General features: G+C 36.8%; 1 protein-coding gene across 2 annotated transcripts in view; it reads right to left on the reverse strand.

Moving 5' to 3' along the window:
* Positions 1–6,844: 6,844 nt before the first annotated feature.
* SLAIN2 (SLAIN motif family member 2) overlaps positions 6,845–18,253 on the reverse strand; it is a 69,990-nt gene continuing 58,581 nt past the window's right edge. For both annotated transcript variants that reach the window (XM_006057729.4, XM_025290075.3), the window contains 2 exons: positions 11,342–11,660; positions 6,845–9,865 (listed from right to left, as the gene is read on the reverse strand). In XM_006057729.4, coding sequence (XP_006057791.2) covers positions 9,799–9,865; positions 11,342–11,660 — 386 coding nt within the window. In that variant the 3' untranslated portion in view covers positions 6,845–9,798. The remainder of the gene's footprint in view (positions 9,866–11,341; positions 11,661–18,253) is intronic.

The raw sequence follows: 18,253 nt of genomic DNA on the forward strand, positions 1-18,253 counted from the left end.
TCAACATTCAGAAAACTAAGATCATGGCATCCAGTCCCATCACTTCAGGACAAATAGATAGGGAAACAGTGGAAACAGTGGCTGACTTTATTTTTCTGGGCTCCAAAATCACTGCAGATGGTGATTACAGCCATGAAATTTTTTAAAAGATGCTTACTCCTTGGAAGGAAAGTTATGACCAACCTAGACAGCATATTGAAAAGCAGAGAAGTTACTTTGCCAATAAAGGTCCATCTGGTCAAAGGCTATGGTTTTTCCAGTGGTCATGTGTGGATGTGAGTTGGACTATAAAGAAAGCTAAGTGCCAAAGAATTGATGCTTTTGAACTGTGGTGTCGGAGAAGACACTTGAGAGTCCCTTGGACTGCAAGGAGACCCAGTCTATCCTAAAGGAGATCAGTCCTGGGTGTTCATTGGAAGGACTGATGTTGAAGCTGAAACTCCAATACTTTGGCCACCTGATGCAAAGAGCTGACTCATTAGAAAAGACCCTGATGCTGGGAAAGACTGAGGGCAGGAGGAGAAGGGGACGACAAGAGGATGATGGTTGGATGGCATCACCGACTCAATGGACATGGGTTTGGATGGACTCTGGGAGTTGGTGATGGACAGGGAGGCCTGGTGTGCTGCGGTTCATGGGGTTGCAAAGAGTCAGACATGACTGGGTGACGGAACTGAACTGAATGAACATTTATGCTGCTTTTCCTTTGTTCTTGCAGTTCTATATTTCCCTCTGGCATCTTTTTCTTCAAGTCTGCAGATTTTATATAAAGTCTTCGTTTTCCCTCACCTGAAAATGTAATTTTGCTGTGATTACTGTCCAGTGTGTAGAAATTTGAGCTGATACTCTTTTGCACCACTTTAAAGATCTTATTCACTATCTTCTGGACTCACAGAAATCTGTGATCATTTAAATTGTTGTTCTACCATACATAATGTGTTTCAATCTAGCTGCTTTCAAGACTTTTCTCCTTTATCTCTGGTGTCAGCATTGTAATTATGTCTGTGTGTGTATTTCTGAGTTTTTGCTTTTTGAGTTATGAAGTTTAATTCACTTCATTGTGTCTTAGTGTGGTTTTATCTTATCAACCCAGATAGGTTCAGTTAACTGAGATTCTTGAAATCTGTAAGTTTATGTCTTTCATCAAATTTGGGAACTTTCACTCATTACTTCAAGTAATTGTTCTGTACCTCTCTCTTTCTCTTCCTTTCTGGTATCCTAACACTGGTGTGCTAGAGCCAGCTTATGAACACACTCTCGGAATGGAACTCATTCATATGTAGGGTGCTTACTGTAAGGCTCCACAGAGAAGAGGCAAAGGGAGCAGCAGGAGTATCATCAAGGAGTGTGGGTTCTAGAGCGCGGGCTCAGCAGTTGTGACACATGGGCTTGTCTGCTCCATGGCACGTGGGATCTTCCCAGACTAGGGATTGAGCCCGTGTCCCCTGCATTGGCAGGCAGATTCTTAAATCACTGGACCATCACGGAAGTCCCTACAAAAGACTTCTTTTTGAGAGCGAGTCCAGTGAAACAAATGTTGGGCCTTTTGATACTGGTCCTCTGGTTCCTGAGGCTCTGCTTATTTTTCCAATCTTTTGTTGCTCTGTTCTCCAGGTTTAATAAATTCTATTGATCTCTCTTCAGTATCACTGACTTTCCTGTCATCTTTAGTTAGCTCTTAGATCCATCTAGCAACTTTTTAAAACTTCAGATTATTTTTCAGTTCTAAAATTTCCATTAAAAAAAAAATTCTACTTGTTGAGAGATTCTACAGTTTCATTCATCTCAAGTGTGTTTTCCTTTATCTCATGTTATAGTTATAATGGCTGCCTTAAAATCTGAAAATTGTAACATCTGGACCATCTTGCTGTTGACATTTACTGTCTTAACTTCTTGAGAATTGATCTCATTTCTCTGGTTCTTTGTATGTTGAATAATTTTGGATTATATGTTAAATACTTTGAATATTATTTAGACTCTAGGTCCTGTTAAAATGTTCTGGAGAATGTTGATTTTGTTTGTTTAAACAACCAACCCAGACAGGTTCAGAATGCAACTTCTGTTCCATCTTCTGCAGCCTGTGGTTCCAGTGTCAGTTTACAAAGGTTTTGTTACGCTATGTGGGATCAACCTCACACATGCACTGCTCAGTAGTTATGCTGTGTCATAATTAGCGGTTTAAATTAGTTCAGTTCTCAAAGGCTTTACTGTGCCGCTTTGGGTCTGAGTATGTGTAGTGCAGGGGTAAGCTTAGAGCTTACACTGATTAGTTTGGATTAAGACACAATAAAGGACCCCTTTCTCTGGGCTCTCTTTCTAGCTTCCTCCTTACCCCAAAGGGTGCCTTTGCTTTTCCTCTGACTAGATACAAAGGTTCTCTCAGAATTTTAACACCATCACTCTCACTGTGCAGTTGCCACAACTCAGTTCACCTTTAGGACAAAAAGTAGAGAAAAATGGAGATTATTCTCACCCTTTAGACTGCAGAGGTTCTTTTCCCATTTTCTCTATCAGAAAAATAAGGTTTCCACCAATTTTAACTGTTGGCACTGCTTGCTACCGGGGCTTAATGGGGTGCTTAACAGTGACAAATCATGAAAGAAAAGCAAAAATAAAAGTCCTCAACAAGCTCTAGCTTCCAAGAGCTTTTTATTTTCCCCCTTTTTTTGAGGGGGGGGGGTAGGGGGCAGGGTTCCTTTCATAGGTTTTCCCTCAGAATCTTCTCTGGTTTAACCTTTCAGAGGAGCCATCACGACAGCTCTGCTGGGTGCCTTCTCTGAGCACAGGGCCAAGATAAAAGAGGAAAAACCACTGATTTCTCTGAGTCTCTTCTCCAGGTTTGACTCTCCTCCCACACCACCTGCTTTTGTTTGTATTTCTGTGTCCACAGGTAGGTACCTTATGCATTTTGTCCAAAAGTTTGAGTTGTCAGTAGGAGAAAAAAGCTTTTGAGAGCTTGCTCTGTCTTAATTATCTCTGAAGTCCAAATCCACAATATTTTAAGAGACTTAAACTGGAAACAACCCAACTGCTCTTCAACATTAGAATGGACAAATTGTGATATATACAATGGCATATGACAATTAGAATGACCTACAGTAATATCAACATGGGTGAATTTCACATTATCTTTGCTGTTTAGTCCTTGAGTCAGAGAAATATCATTTTTAGCCTTTAATCAAAATGACAGGCAGAAAAAATTAGCGTATGGTTTGTTGTTCAGTCGCAAAATTGTGTCCGAGGCTTTGTGACTCCATGGACTACAGCACACCAGGCTTCCCTGTCCTTCACTATTTCTCAGAGTTTGTTCAAACTCATGTCCATTGAGTCAGTGATGCCATCCAACCATCTCATCCTCTGTTGCCCCCTTCTTCTGCTGCCTTCAATCTTACCCAGCATCAGGGTCTTTTCTAATGAGTCGGCTCTTTGCATCAGGTGGCCAAAGTACTGGAGCTTCAGCTTCTCTGGTTACATTTAGATAAAGTTCAAAAATAGGCAAAACTTAAATAATAATGTTGGAAGTCAGGATACCTGTTATCTTTGAAGAGGAAGGAAGTAGTGATTGGCAGATGGCATTAGGAGAGCTTTTTGGGTGCTCTTAAGAGTCTAACTCTTGCCTGCATGGTGGTTATACATATAGTAACTTAGTAATTCACTCAGCTGAACATTTGTTTTGTACGCTTTTCTGTACATATTTTATGTGCCAATTTAAAAAACACATTAACTCTTCCTTCAGGTGGCAGATGACAGAACCTTAGCTTAAATCAATCTGTGTATTAAGGGGAACTTATAATAAGGATACGAGGTGTTTCGTGGAATTCAAGGTCAGGAATGATACTGGGCTGCATGAACATGACCCAGGGGATCCAATACTATCAGAACCTGCCCTCTCACCACAAATGTAGTGAGGAAACGTGACCACTGACATGAAACAACCATTCTATATGGTACACACTGAGACATTTTTGGGGTGTAACTATTGTTTTGTTTACTAAAGACAAGGCCTACTTATTGGAGACAGCACTACTTTTAGGGAAAATGGTCTTCCCTCATTCTATCCATATGGTTTCTCACAAGAGATACATGTTTTTTACTTAACCCCAATCACCTGCCATAGTCAACAAGCCCAGTAATGGGCCCCTGACCTGTGCTGGGGAATAGTATTCCTAGACGTTTTATTCTTGGGGCCAGTGCTCTATTTTTAATAGGCATGCTTGGGGTAGGGTGCAGAAATCTGCATTTTAGCAGCTTGTCAGATGCTTCTGAAGTTTGAAGACTCTAATCTAGACTATCTTGATTCTTTATTTGGCTGTGTCCATTTCTTCAGAGGTGTTTTGTTTTGAAACTGGAACTGTATTCAACCAAAACTGTCAAGTTATGGCTTGGTAGGCTGTGTGTGTATGTGGGGGGCAGGGGGCTCAAGTGTCAAGAAAAGAAACTATATAAAGAATATGAAAATACAGATGTGGGAAAATTTGGGAATATGTGTATATTTTTTCTGGAACTTTTTTCTCCCCTAGCAGAATCCATCTGAATGATGGCAGTCCTCAGTGACCTCAGAGTTAAGAAAAAGTTACAATGTCAATCATGAGTATGATTCCAATTTCACTGGAGGGGGAAAAAACAACATCCTTAAATTTAAGTGGCTGATTATCTATGGAGTAAGTGCTTTTTCTTCTTTATAAATTTACTCTATTCCTCTATTTTTCTGTAATAAACACAATTTTTCATAACAAAGACAGCTGATGTTATAAAGATACAGTGTATTTTTAATCAAGGAATATCTATAATCAGGAACCGAGAAATGTGTCAAGCTTTCAATAAGCAGTTAATGTACACCTCTGTTTCAAGAGGAAACTCATGTCAGTATTGTATAAGTGAAAAGTATTTCCTCATCTTAAACAGAAGACTTCTTACCCTTCCACTTAATACAGGTTTCCCCCACTACTGAAGGTGAGAGTGTTTCTATGAAACTTTCCTGAGCTGAAATGGCATAAAGTGAAGAAACAATTATCTGAGGACACATCTTGCTAACAGAGACACAAATCAAGTAAAGCACAGATGCTCACATGGTTCCAAGCTATGGTGGCTTGAGACGCTGAGTAGCTCCTGGTGCAGGGGCTTCACGTGTTGGGTTCACTGTTCCCTGCAAAATAAACACTGAACACTATTTTTGCTTTCACCCTTTTTTGTAAAAGCAAAAATCCTCTTTGAACTTCTTTTGGTTAGTAAAAAGAGGTACAAATAGGTCTTTCAAAAAAGTGAAGTGGCATACAGTGAACCTTTGAAATGTGGGAGATACTTGTTATTTTATAACCATGTTAAGGTCAGCACTTAAATCTTTATTTCTGGGAGGAGGGACTGCAGGATCCAAAGGTAAAATATGGGATCATTTCCCCTTTTATGTTTCTTAATATTTTCAGTTAAGTAAAAAGTAATGAGCCTATTATTTTCAAAATCATTAGAAATAAAGCTTTCTTCCCCTCTATCTAAAAAGAAAATGCTGAAGTTACCCAGTGTAAAGAACTGGTTTGAAATTAGAATACAGTTAATACTTTTAACTGAGTTGTATTAAGTTAGGTCCATGAGGAAAATTTGTTCCATTTTTTACCAGTAAACAGAAGGCCATTTAGTCTGCTCAGACTTATTCAGGATCATTAAAAATATGTTAGTGATTGCTAACTTTGGCTTCATGCTCATATGAACACACTTTTTTCCTCCAAGTTAGTTTCACTATCATTTATTTTGCTTTTGCAGTTCAAAGCTAAACTTGGATATAGCAAATAATTCACAAAAACCACCATATATATTTTTCTGTTGCACTGGGTATATAAAAAGCTTAAGTAAACTTTTCATTCATGAATTTACAAGTATAATGACATTCAATTTTAAATGATTCTTTAAAAAAAGATTCTTAAAAGCTTTTAGATTGACTTGGGAGAAAAGTCAAGCATGAAGGTGTCATGTCTCTACAACTCACTAATGAGACCAATTTTAATACAGAGAACGGTGAAAACTTCCAAAAGGGATGCAGGGAACTAATAAAACAATATACAATTCTTGATTTTTTTGCCCATTCACCCATAAAAGAAAGATACACATGATCAACTGGAGAAGGAAATGGCAACCCACTCCAGTGTTCTTGCCTGGAGAATCCCAGGGACGGGTGGAGCCTGGTGGGCTGCCGTCTATGGGGTCACACAGAGTCGGACAGGACTGAAGTGACTTAGCAGCAGTACGTGATCAACTAAATAAATATGCATATTTGGTTTGAAAAGGTATTAATTTCCTCTTCTGGACACTTTTTTTAAGGTTGTTTTTAAAAAAGGATTCATTTATTTGACTGCACTGGGTCAGTGTTCTGGTCCGTGGGATCTTCCATTGTGGCACGTGGGCTTCACAGCATATGGGATCTCAGCTCTCGGACCAGGGATCGAACTCCTATCCTCTGCATTGCAAAGGGAATTCTTAACCACCGGACTACCAAGGGAAGTCCCTGGATCCTCTTACATAATGGTGTTTTTGCTAGTTTATGTATGCTATCTTTTTCTAACTAGATAACAATTCACAACAAGTTAAAAAGTTATAGGAATGTACCAGTTTTGAGTAAACTACAAATTTCACCCTTCAAAATCCATATACGAAGTAATTAGGACAGAGAGAATACAGCATGATATATTCCAACCTTACAGAGATCAAGTCCGAAAGGACAATGTGACTTGGGTTGCGTTTAGAAAAAAAAATCAACTGAGATATTTATTATTACCAATTGTAAGCAACTGGCGAAAAGGAGGGTAGATCTTACTGTACCCAGAAATTAATAAAACACTTGAAAAAACAAATATAAATTTAATAATAAACATTATGGTCAGGTTGTTTATTAAGGAGGCAACCACACATACAAGTTCGGCTATAGAAATGTTTGCAAATCAAACTTCATGTGATCTAAAAGGACCATGCGTAATGTCAAAAATGGACGCCTGTACATTCAATAAAAAGTTAAATATACATAGTCTAGATCATTCTAGAGTTATACAAACATCTGGGGACACATATGTATCTTATTTTCTTCAGAAAAACGTTTTTATAAAAGTGATGTATTGAGATAATAATTTTAAAAAGTATCTGACAATTATGAATGGTCCCCAGTATTACAAAATGTGATTTTCAGGGTATGAAAACCAAAAAAAGCCAACTCTTCAGAGTGTTTTATATTATACAAACAAGTTTTGTAAAAAATGATCCAGCAAATGCTTGAGTTAAGAATATTTATATTTTTCCAATTCTTTACACTTTTATTAACACACTTACAAAAAAATAACATTCAAACACTGAAAAATTAAATAACTTTGGAAGCAGAGCTCATAGCTTTCTGCTCACATATAAGTGACAATTCTGGGCTGTTGGCACAAAAAAATAATCAACATTCATAAAACCCTTACTACTATATATCAAACATAAGTTAAAATCATAGGCACTAGTTTATCAAATCCACATTTCATCTGTAAGAGTAACCACAGCGAATCCTTATATTTTTCCCAAACAGAAAAATTGGCAATACACAAAGGCTTTCTAGTAAAAAGGCAATTTTTCTCTTTAGGAAACTAAAAGCCAATAGTCTGTGGTAGTATAACAGCAGGTAAAATAATACTTTACCTAACTCAGATCCATCATGTTCTTAACAAGTGATGAAAATTTTAATTAAAGAAAAATAGACATTTTTTTTTTCTGATGCAGCCATTAAAAAAAAAGCTAAATAACCTGAATATTCCTTTTGAAACTGATAATCTAACTTAAAAATGTAATGGGTGTTTTGTAAGAGTTAAAATTCCTTTTAATTATTAGATTGCAGCATTTTTTTTTTTTTTTTTGCAATGTTGCACTGAAAACTGAGACCTAATTTTCCTCTTGTGTATACGTGGTTTAAAAGAGACAGTGGCTAGCTCTTTTACTTACTTAGATTTTTACAAGAGATACCCCTCTACCCGAAACAGATGCATTATCTTCCTCTGAAAAGCAACATTTTTAAGTTCATCATTATATGTGGAATTCTGGCGCCATCCTTTCCTGACCCACCCCCATCACCCTCAAATCCAAGAATAAAATTTCTTCCTTGCATTATACACCAAAATACACTAGCACTGGCAGTTTAAACTTCCAGCAGCTGTGCTAACTGAATGACTCCTTACTGGTCAAGCTAATCAAGACTACCATGATGTCCATCATGGCAGAACAGCGGTCTTGATCTTAAAAGTTTTATCCTTCTCTCAACCTATAAGCCTCAGTACTATCCTGAATATAAGCTTCCCATTTCTCTCTCAATTTCTTTTGCCAACTTACAGAATGTCTTTGCCTAACAGAAGATGAACGTATGTTCAAATATCTAAAATCCTTTAATGATTTGACTGCCAATATTTTAGAGCTCTACAAATTAAATATTTTAAAACAGACCTCACCATGAAAAAATGAGAAGTCTGCAGAAGATGGAAGCTTTAGTCTAGTAATAGTCAAATAAAATCCAAATTAGTTATTTCTAGGATATACATAAGGGCCATCACAGAGCAAGTGTTTAACAGGTTAGAGTCATATGTAGTAGGTTTCATTTGTACCCCCAAATCCCAAAACTGACGTCAGACAGAATCTAAAAGGGACAGTATTTTCAAAGGGTGTTTTGAAACAGTTGCTCAGTTTAAAGCAGATCAACTTAAATAGGATTCAGCAGGCTATAATTTCCCACCACATAATAGGCTGCTAGGTCAATTAATAGTAACAATACAACTGTCATTACCAGAGTTTTTGAACGTTAAGTGCATAGATTACACTCCCTCCCCCTTATTGTATGGTTTTGTTCCAGGTTATAAGCACTGAAGTGGTGTTATTTATATCAAGAATAAAGACACATACTACTTGCTCTTTCCCATCATGGAAACCTGCTAATAAAAACAAGATCTCTTAGTCCTGCGACAGATAACAGCATGTGAAGAAGTTGGCTTCAATAGCAAAGGCTATCTTTCCTGAGCCAGGAGCTATAAAGTTTAGAAAGATTGTACAACTGATATTAAGCCCTTTTGGCAATCAAAACAAACACACAAAAGTCTGATGTGTCGATGCAACATGATGGATGCACGGTGTAACACTATCTGGTGGTGGTGATATGTGAGCTACATCCAAAACTTAAGATTAAACAAAATGACAATTTTTCTAATGAATCTGTAAAAATAATTTATAGGATTCTCCCAAATTTAGGTATTGTGTTTAAATCTTTAGCCCAGGTTTCTTCCCACCCTGTCCCCTTCCATCTCAATCTAGTTTCCTGGAGTACTAGTGAAACATTGTAGATAATTAGTCAGAATATTAGTTCTCATTAACACAAATATTTATTGATACTATGTATACAGTAACTTAGGTTGAATGTGAAGTTTTGGATAGCTAGAATTCACCTTGTGCACAAAGGTATGCTCTCATTTACAGATGGGCATTTCTCTTTGGCATCCATTAGGTTTTTGCCCAGATATTGGCCTCTGTCAAATATTAAAAAATCAATTTAGTTGCTATTAAATAAAACTAAAAGTGATTCCATGGAGAGTGATTGTATGATTACCAAACACATCTGATGTTAAATGTCATTAAAGTGCTGTTTGATCATCTCTGTCAATTTGTGCTAATTAAGACAGAGAGGGCTGGGATTTTATAAATCCCAAGAGTCTTATCTGAACAGTCTGCATATAAAAGTTGTCTTTTAGCCTGGTGAAGGGGTATCCATGAAGCTGTGGACCTCTGCATTCTTGTCTTTGCTGGTCAGTAACAGCCATCTTTCCAACTGTCATCTTTCATATTGCCATAGGTTTTAGGAGCTGGCAAGGATCTGAAATAAAGCAGTTTTACAGAATGATTTGCAAGGTTTTATGGAACATTACCATGCTATCTTCCACACATATCAATTACTTTGTAGGTTGCAACACAATCCAATGTTCCAGGGGACTGCTGAGATCAAAGCTCTAAACAGCTATTAGCACGACCATTCTACATCAGGCATGTCCACAACTTTTAAGTTTTACTGGGCATCAGGTAACTGCACTAACCTCTTTTTTGTTAACACAGACACTGCAGTAAGAGAAAAGACTGTCTTGTCTTTTCCAACCAAATGGATCACCAAACTTATTACTTACTTATTTGAGGGGTAAACTGATGCACATGTTATCAGTGGCACAGTGTCACCATCATTAGAGGCAAAACGGGACAGTGCTTAAAAGGACTCTGAAGTCAGACATACTTGGAACTGTAGTTGCTAGTTGAAGTCTCAGGCAAATTACTTAACTTCATTAAATTTTAATATTCTCTGAAAAATAGGCATAATAACAGTACCTATACATCTAATGCTATAGTAAAAATTAAGTAAGGTGTGCATGTGCATGCTAAGTCGCTTTAGCCGTGACCGACTCTGCGACCCTATGGACTGAAGCCTGCCAGGCTCCTCTGTCCATGAGATTCTCCAGGCAAGAATACTGGCGTGGGTTGCCATTTTTTCCTCCAAGGGATCATCCTGACGCAGGGATTGAAAAACTGTTGTACTCTACTGAACTCAAAAATGTAATATATTATCTCAGAATAAAAGAAGTATGGTTAATTCAGTTTCAATGCTTAAGGCACAAAAGCACTTCTTTCATGCAAATAAATATTTCAAGTTTAATACATTCAACACCTAATGATGGTGGTAAGCACAGTCCTTACCACCATATCTGAAAGGTACAGATATGACTACATATACGTGACTCCCAATCTGGGTAGGCTCAGAATCATCTGAAGATTAAACAAACAAATTTAAAAACAGCATACCTACAGATCGGGGGCTTCACACCAGACCTACTTTGTGGGCAAAACTCAGGCCTCTATATTTACATAAATTCCACAGAACATTCTGAACTGTAGTGAGATTTGAAAACCAACATCCTGGATTACACACTCAGACCTGACAGGTACAAGTTTTATCTTAAATCTCATTGTAGGTTCTACTATGCTTTTAATATCTTTACTGAATCGCATTATATTCAAAATGAACAAATACCACAACTAGATGGAGTGGTTCTAACAATTTTTCCTAGGAATTCACCAAGATGCTTAATCATACCAGGCATCTGGGCCAATTTAATCTGAATCAAAGTGATATAATACCCCAATGTCCCAAGTGAGAATTTCTTGAAAGTAATGTTTTATTCAAATTTTAATGATTTTGGTGGGAACCCACTAAGACTCCTGATCTTCACTATCAGAACTGAAGGTAATTCCTGTCTACCCACTTTCCTATACTCAAGAAGGTCAAAACAGAGTATTTGCCACTTACCTGCGAACAGGCTGTGCAAGTTTGCTGCGAGGCACTGGTATACCCCCAGCAGAAGGGGCACTGGGTCTGGGCAAGCCACTTCTCATCACAGTTGTCCCTGCAGGTCTGGTTAGAGTAGTGCTGTTGATATTGCTGGGAGGATTTGCTGGGACTGTGTTCTGAACCATGGGAGGCCCAGGTGAGGAAGTGGTTTGCATGAGTTGTGTTGTTTCTTGGCTACCAGGAGAACCAGAGCCATGGTTACTAAATGCTTTTACTGGTTGCCGAAGAGCCAAAGGAGATGGTGCTGCAGGGGAGCGGAATTTACCTGGAGAAGGTACTGCAGAATGGCAAAGAAAAATCAATGTTTTCAGTGGAAATCAAGTGCAAGTGAAACTGCTGCTTTATGACTGGGCACCAGTACATCTGTATTCCTGAAAATTCACTCTATAGCAATGCAAGGAGCAAAGAATATTTCTGGGGTAATATAGACATTTACATAAAGATCACTAGCAGCTCTTAAGTAACCAAGTCCTTACTCAGAGGACTGTAGCTATCCTTGATAACAGTGTTTTAATTTTTAACTAGGTCAGCTAGGAATCCACAATAACAGAAAAGACACTGCAGCATTCTGTTTCAGCACGGCAACCAACCTAAGCCACATTCTAGAGGTGAAAAAAGTGCTGGCTACTAGATGGTTGACTAGAATTTCAAACACACTTTCCCCTCAAAGAAACAATCATGTAAACATGTATCAAGTACCTGGAAAGTAAGTCCTCTCTCATCCACAGTGTAACTTAAATTTTAGAAACTGAACCTGCTTCTACTGTGCTTCAGCAAGTAAGGAAGTTAAAATCTAGGGCACATCAAGAACTATATGAAGTCATAGGATAGAGACGGTATGTTTTGCTGGAATGTCAATTCTACTAAGTAGTTAGTTAAAAGACATTATTAAAACAAGTAATGATACACAAAAGAATTAAATGTACAATTGAAGTAATTTTTGTCAAAATAAGACTTCAAAATAAATTTTATTATTGTGGTGGTCCCTTAGCATTGTAAGCTCAGATGTTGCGGGATTCATTTGTCCTTTCCTGCTTATTCTATTTGGATAAATCACCTCTGGAAGGTTTCTTCAAATACCTATGAATGCCTACATACAATATAAATAAAAAATATTACCTTAACATGCTTTACCTAACAAAGAACTCTGGAGTGGGGGTTCAGAGTGAATGATAGATGGGGGTAAGGGAGGAGAGTTCAGAGGAAAAGGGAGAAAGAAATCAGAGTCACCCTATTCTCTCTGAACCTGCATTACTTTGCCTAAGATATGAATAGAGAGAAAGCTTGACTGTGTATCAAAATCCCAAGGAACATTAAAAGAAGGGGAGAGGGGCCCAAGCACCATCCCCAGAAAATCTAGTTTGGAATGAAATCAATATACTTATTTTAAAACCACAATAGAAGCTTCCGACCATGTTGACAAAAACAGGACAGGGCTTACCCTACTGCTATAAGCACCTCTATAATTTGGGTAAGATACATAAAAACGATTTTCAAATACTGAACAACAGGCAGTACAGGACTGTAATTCCTGAGAGAAGGAAAATAAATGTGATGAGCTCTCTGGCTTTTTTTGGGGAGGGGATGGTAGTGGATTTTTTGGATTATAGAATGAGGAGGATGATCCAGAGAATATCAAAATTATCTTGCTGAGTTGAGGAGACAAAAATTGGACTCTGAGGGGCAAAGTACCTTAGAGGAGGGAGGTGCTCCAGAAGACCTCTATAACTCAGGCCTGTTTGAACCTCTGCCTGAATACTGAGCTGTGCATTCACCAAGTAAAGCTCCATATGACTGAGCAAAGAAGGCATGTAGTAAACTGAACAGTTTCCAAAGCTTATACAGGACTAGGACACGTTTGAGTTTCAACCAGTTAGAGCACAGAATCCTTGCCAAATATTCAGGGCAATCAGGGGACACTCTAAAAGGAATAAACTAGTTCTAGAATAAAACAACTCTAAATCCACTCTAACAAAACTCAACAAAAAGCCACTAAAGCAGGGATCAGCAAGTTACCACTCATGGGAAACTAAAATGCTTTTGTAAATAAAGTTTGATTAGAATATGGCAACATTTGTATGTTTATATTTATTGTCTATGGCTGCTTTCCAGCTACAAAGTAAAACAGTTACAATAGAGACCGTATCACCCATGATCCTAAAATATTTACTATCTGGCCCTTTAAGAAAATGTTTGCTGATCCTTGCTCTAAGGATCACGCTAATCTATAAATAACTGTTTACCAGAACAAAGTCCACACTATTTAAAATTAGATAACAAAATCCAGCATATAACATAAAACTTCACAATGTCTACTAACCAATAAAAACTAGTAGACATATAAAGAAACTGTAAAGTGATAACCAAAACTAGGCTAAAAATTAGTCAGGACAAACAGATTAAGAAGTCACAGGGATGACTGAGCTACTGTAATAGTTTATAAAAACTATTACATACAAGCTTAAGGATATAAAAAAATATAAACATGAGATGAGAATTAAAAGATTTTTTGAAGAGCTAGATAGAACTTTTTTTAAAAACTTTAGGAATTCTATTATTATTATTTTTGGCTGGACCTTGTGGCTTGTGGAGAGAAAACAGACTTAAAAAAAAAGTCTCCCAAGGCAATAAACATAAAAGTGAAAATAAACAAATAGGACATAATCAAACTTACAAGCTTTTGTATAACAAAGGAAACCATAAACAAAATGAATAAACAACTTAAAGAATGGTATAACATATTTACAAATGATGGGACAAACAAGGGCTTAATTTCCAAAATATACAAACAGCTCATATAACTGAACAAAAAACAACCAACCAATTGAAAAATGGGCAGAAGACCTACATAGACATTTCTCCAAAGAAGACATACAGGTGGGCAATGCGCACATGAAAAGATACTCAACATCACTAATCATAAGAACAATTCAAATCAAATCTATGATAAGGTATCACCTCACACCCATGAGAAAGGCCATGATAAAAAACTCTACAAAATAATAAATGTTGGAGATGGTGTGGAGAAAAAGGAACCCTCCTACACTGTTGGTGGGAATGTAAACTGATGCAGCCACTATGGAGAACAGTACAGAGGATCCAAAAAATTAAAAACAGATCTACCATATGATCCAGCAATCCCACTCCCAGGCAAACATCCAGACAAAACCACAATTCAAAAAGATAAACACAGTCCTATGTTCATAGCAGAACTATTCACAATAGCAAAGACCTGGAAACAACCTGAATATCAATCAACAGATGAATGGATAAACAAGATGTGTTACATATACACAATAGAATACTACTCAGTTGTGAAAAAAAGAATGAAATAATGCCATTTGCAGCAACATGGATGAACCTAGAGATTATGAGACTAAGTGAAATATGTTAAAAAAAGAAAGACAGATAACATATATCACTTATATGTGGAATATAAAATATGACACAAATGAACCTATTTATGAAACAGAAACAGACACAGAGAACAGACTTGTGGTTGCCAAGGGGGAATGAAGTGGGGGGAGGGATGGATTGGGAGTTTCGGATTAGCAGAGGCAAACCATTATATACAGAATGGATAAACAACAGGATCCTATTGCATAGCACAAGGAACTACATTCAATATCCTGTGATAAAACCATAATTAAAAAGAATTTTTTAAAATGTATATATATGTATAACTGAATCACTTTGTTGTACAGCAGAAATTAACACAGCATTGTAAACCAACTATTAATACTTCAACAGAAAAAAAGAAAGAAAGAAACGAACAGAATTTTCAGGGACCTGTAGGGTTACAAGAGGCTTACATCTGTATATCACTGGAATAATAGGAAGAAAGGACAAAGAGAGGACAAAAAGTATAGTGGGAAACAATGACTTCCTTATATGAAAACTCACCATATTTGCTAAAGGACATAAACCTTCAGATTCAAAAAACTAAGAGAACACTAAACTAGATAAATCCAAAGCAATCCATGTCAAAACACATCACAGTTAAACTTTTGAACACGAAACACAATAAAAACCTTGAAGTCAGAGAGAGAGATAATACATAACCTATAGGGGAAGATGAATTTTTAACAACAGTGGACTTCTCATCATAACCCACAGAGATTAGAAGGAAAGTGGCATAAACTTTTCAAGAGTTGAAAGAAAAGAAATGTCAATGCAGAATCCTATACCCAGAGAAAATATCCTAGAAAAATTAAGGGAAAATCAAGACATTCTCAAGACAAGAAAACTAAGACAATGTGTGGGCAGCAGACCCATTTCCTCCCCACCACCCTGCCAAAAAAACCCAGCCGAACAAGTTCTATAAAACAGGCAGAAAATGATAAAAAGATGGAACCCTGGAATACCAGAAAGGAAGAAAGAATAAGGTAAACAAAAATATATGCAGACACACAGGCTTTCCCGCTCCTTGAGTTTTCAAAATTATATTTGCAGGTTTAAGAAAAATTTGTAATACTAATGTCATTGGAAATATTTAAGTAAATATTTATGACAATTATAAATAGGGTGAGGGTAAAGATACATGAAAAAAGGTAAGGTTTACTACTTGAACTGATAAAATGACAACATCAACAGTGAAGTGAAGTGAAAGTCGCTCAGTCATGTCTGACTCTTTGTGACCCCATGGACTATACAGTCCATGCAATTCTCCAGGCCAGAATACTGGAGTGGGTAGCCTTTCCCTTCTCCACAGGACCTTCCCAACCCAGAGATCGAATCCAGGTCTCCCGCATTGCAGGCAGATTCTTTACCAGTTGAGCCTCAAGGGAAGCCCAAGAATACTGGAGTGGGTAGCCTATCCCTTCTCCAGTGGATCTTTCCGACCCAGGAATCAAACCAGGGTCTCCTGCATTACAGGTGGGTTCTTTACCAACTGAGCTATGAGAGACTGATATGATGTAATGCATATATAATGTAATACAGTCACTACAATAACTATGCAAATATATGCACTCAAAAACACTACATTTAAGTCATTTGTGGTTGCCATAGTGGAGACAGAAAATCAGACAAAGTTGGTCCAAAGGTACAAACTTCCAATTATAAGACTAATAAGTACCAGGGGTATAATGTATTGATAGAACTTAATTAACTGCTATATGTTATATATGAAAGTTGCTAAAAGAGTGAATCTTAAGATTTTTTGGTTTTGTAGCTGCATGAGATGACGGATGTTCACTAAACTTAATTGGCTATCATTTCATAATGTATGGAAATCAAATCATTATGTTGTATATCTTATATATATACAGTGTTGTATGCCAATTACATCTCAATAAAACTAAAAGGGAAAAAACAGTGTAAGTCAAAAGGGAATTCTAAAGAATGTTCAAGTAACCCACAGGAATGCAAGAAAAAGAAAACAGATAAATGAAAAATAGGGAAAACAAACAGAAAACAACAAATAAAATGGCAGACTTTTAAGCATATCAATAATTACACGAAATGTAAATGGCCCATCTGTATCAATTATTAAGCCAGATTTGGTAGAAATGCATTTAAAATATAACCCAAGTTTATGCTGCCTATAAGAAACTCACTTCAAATATAAAAATATAGGGAGGTTGAAAGTTAAGGGATGGAAAAGATATATCATGCCAACAATACAAAACGCAAAGCATGATGTTTACAGTAACATCAGATAATTAAAAAGAAAATTACACAGGACAAGGAAGGATAATACATAATGAAAGCAGGGTTAAATTACCAAGACAAGCCAATCTTAAATGTGTACATACTAAAGACAGCTATAAACATGTGAAGGAAATACTTTGAACTGAAAGGAGAAATAGACAAACCCATAACAGTTAGAGATTTCAACATCTCCCTCTCAACTAATAGAACTAGACAGAAAACAAGCAAGTGTATGTAAAAACTCAACATCATCACCACCAATCATAGGATCTAATTGACATTTATATCAACAGAACAGTCTACTCAACAACAGGAGAAAACACATTCTTTTCAAGTGTCCACAGAAGCCAAGTCAAGATAGACTATACCCTGGGCCATAAAGCCAACTTCAACAAGTTTTTAAAAAACTGAAATGACAAAGAGTACTTTCTCTGAACATAATACAATGAAACTAGAAATCAATAACTAAAAGGTAACAAAGATTTTAAAAATCACCTGAAAACCAAACAATACACTTGAATATAAATTTTATAATATATGGAACTGAATAAAAATTAAAATACAAAATATCAAAGTTTGTGGGTCATAATTAGAAAGTCTTACATCAGTAATCTAAGTTCCTATCTTCAAAAACCTAGAAAAAGTAGAGTAAAAAAACTCAAAGCAAGCAGAAGAAAATAATAAAGAGCAAAAATTAATGAGACTGAAAATAGAAGAGCACAGAAAAAAAAAAATCAATGAAATAGAGAGTTCTTTCACAACTGACAAACCTGACAAAATAAAAAGGAGAGAAAATACACAGTATCAGTAGTGAAATGGGATATCACTACAGACCCTGGAGACATTAAAAGGATCATAAGGGAGTACTGAGAACAATTCTACACATGTTAATTTGACAATTTAGATGAAAAGAACCAATTGTTCAAAATGCACAAACTACCATGACTCATCTGGTATGTAACAGATAAACTGAATGGCTGTATAATTATTAAGGAAACTGATAACCAACAATGGATCGTCTAGTCAAAGCTACGGTTTTTCCAGTAGTCATGTATGGATGTGAGAGCTGGACTATAAAGAAAGCTGAGTGCCAAAGATTGGTGCTTTTAAACTGTGGTGTTGGAGAAGACTTTGAGAGTCCCTTGGACTGCAAGGAGATCAAATCAGCCAATTCTAAAGGAAATCAGTCCTGAATATTCACTGCAAGGACTGATGCTG

This window comes from Bubalus bubalis, chromosome 7, assembly GCF_019923935.1.
Source record: "Bubalus bubalis isolate 160015118507 breed Murrah chromosome 7, NDDB_SH_1, whole genome shotgun sequence".
Classification (NCBI taxonomy): Eukaryota; Metazoa; Chordata; class Mammalia; order Artiodactyla; family Bovidae; genus Bubalus; species Bubalus bubalis.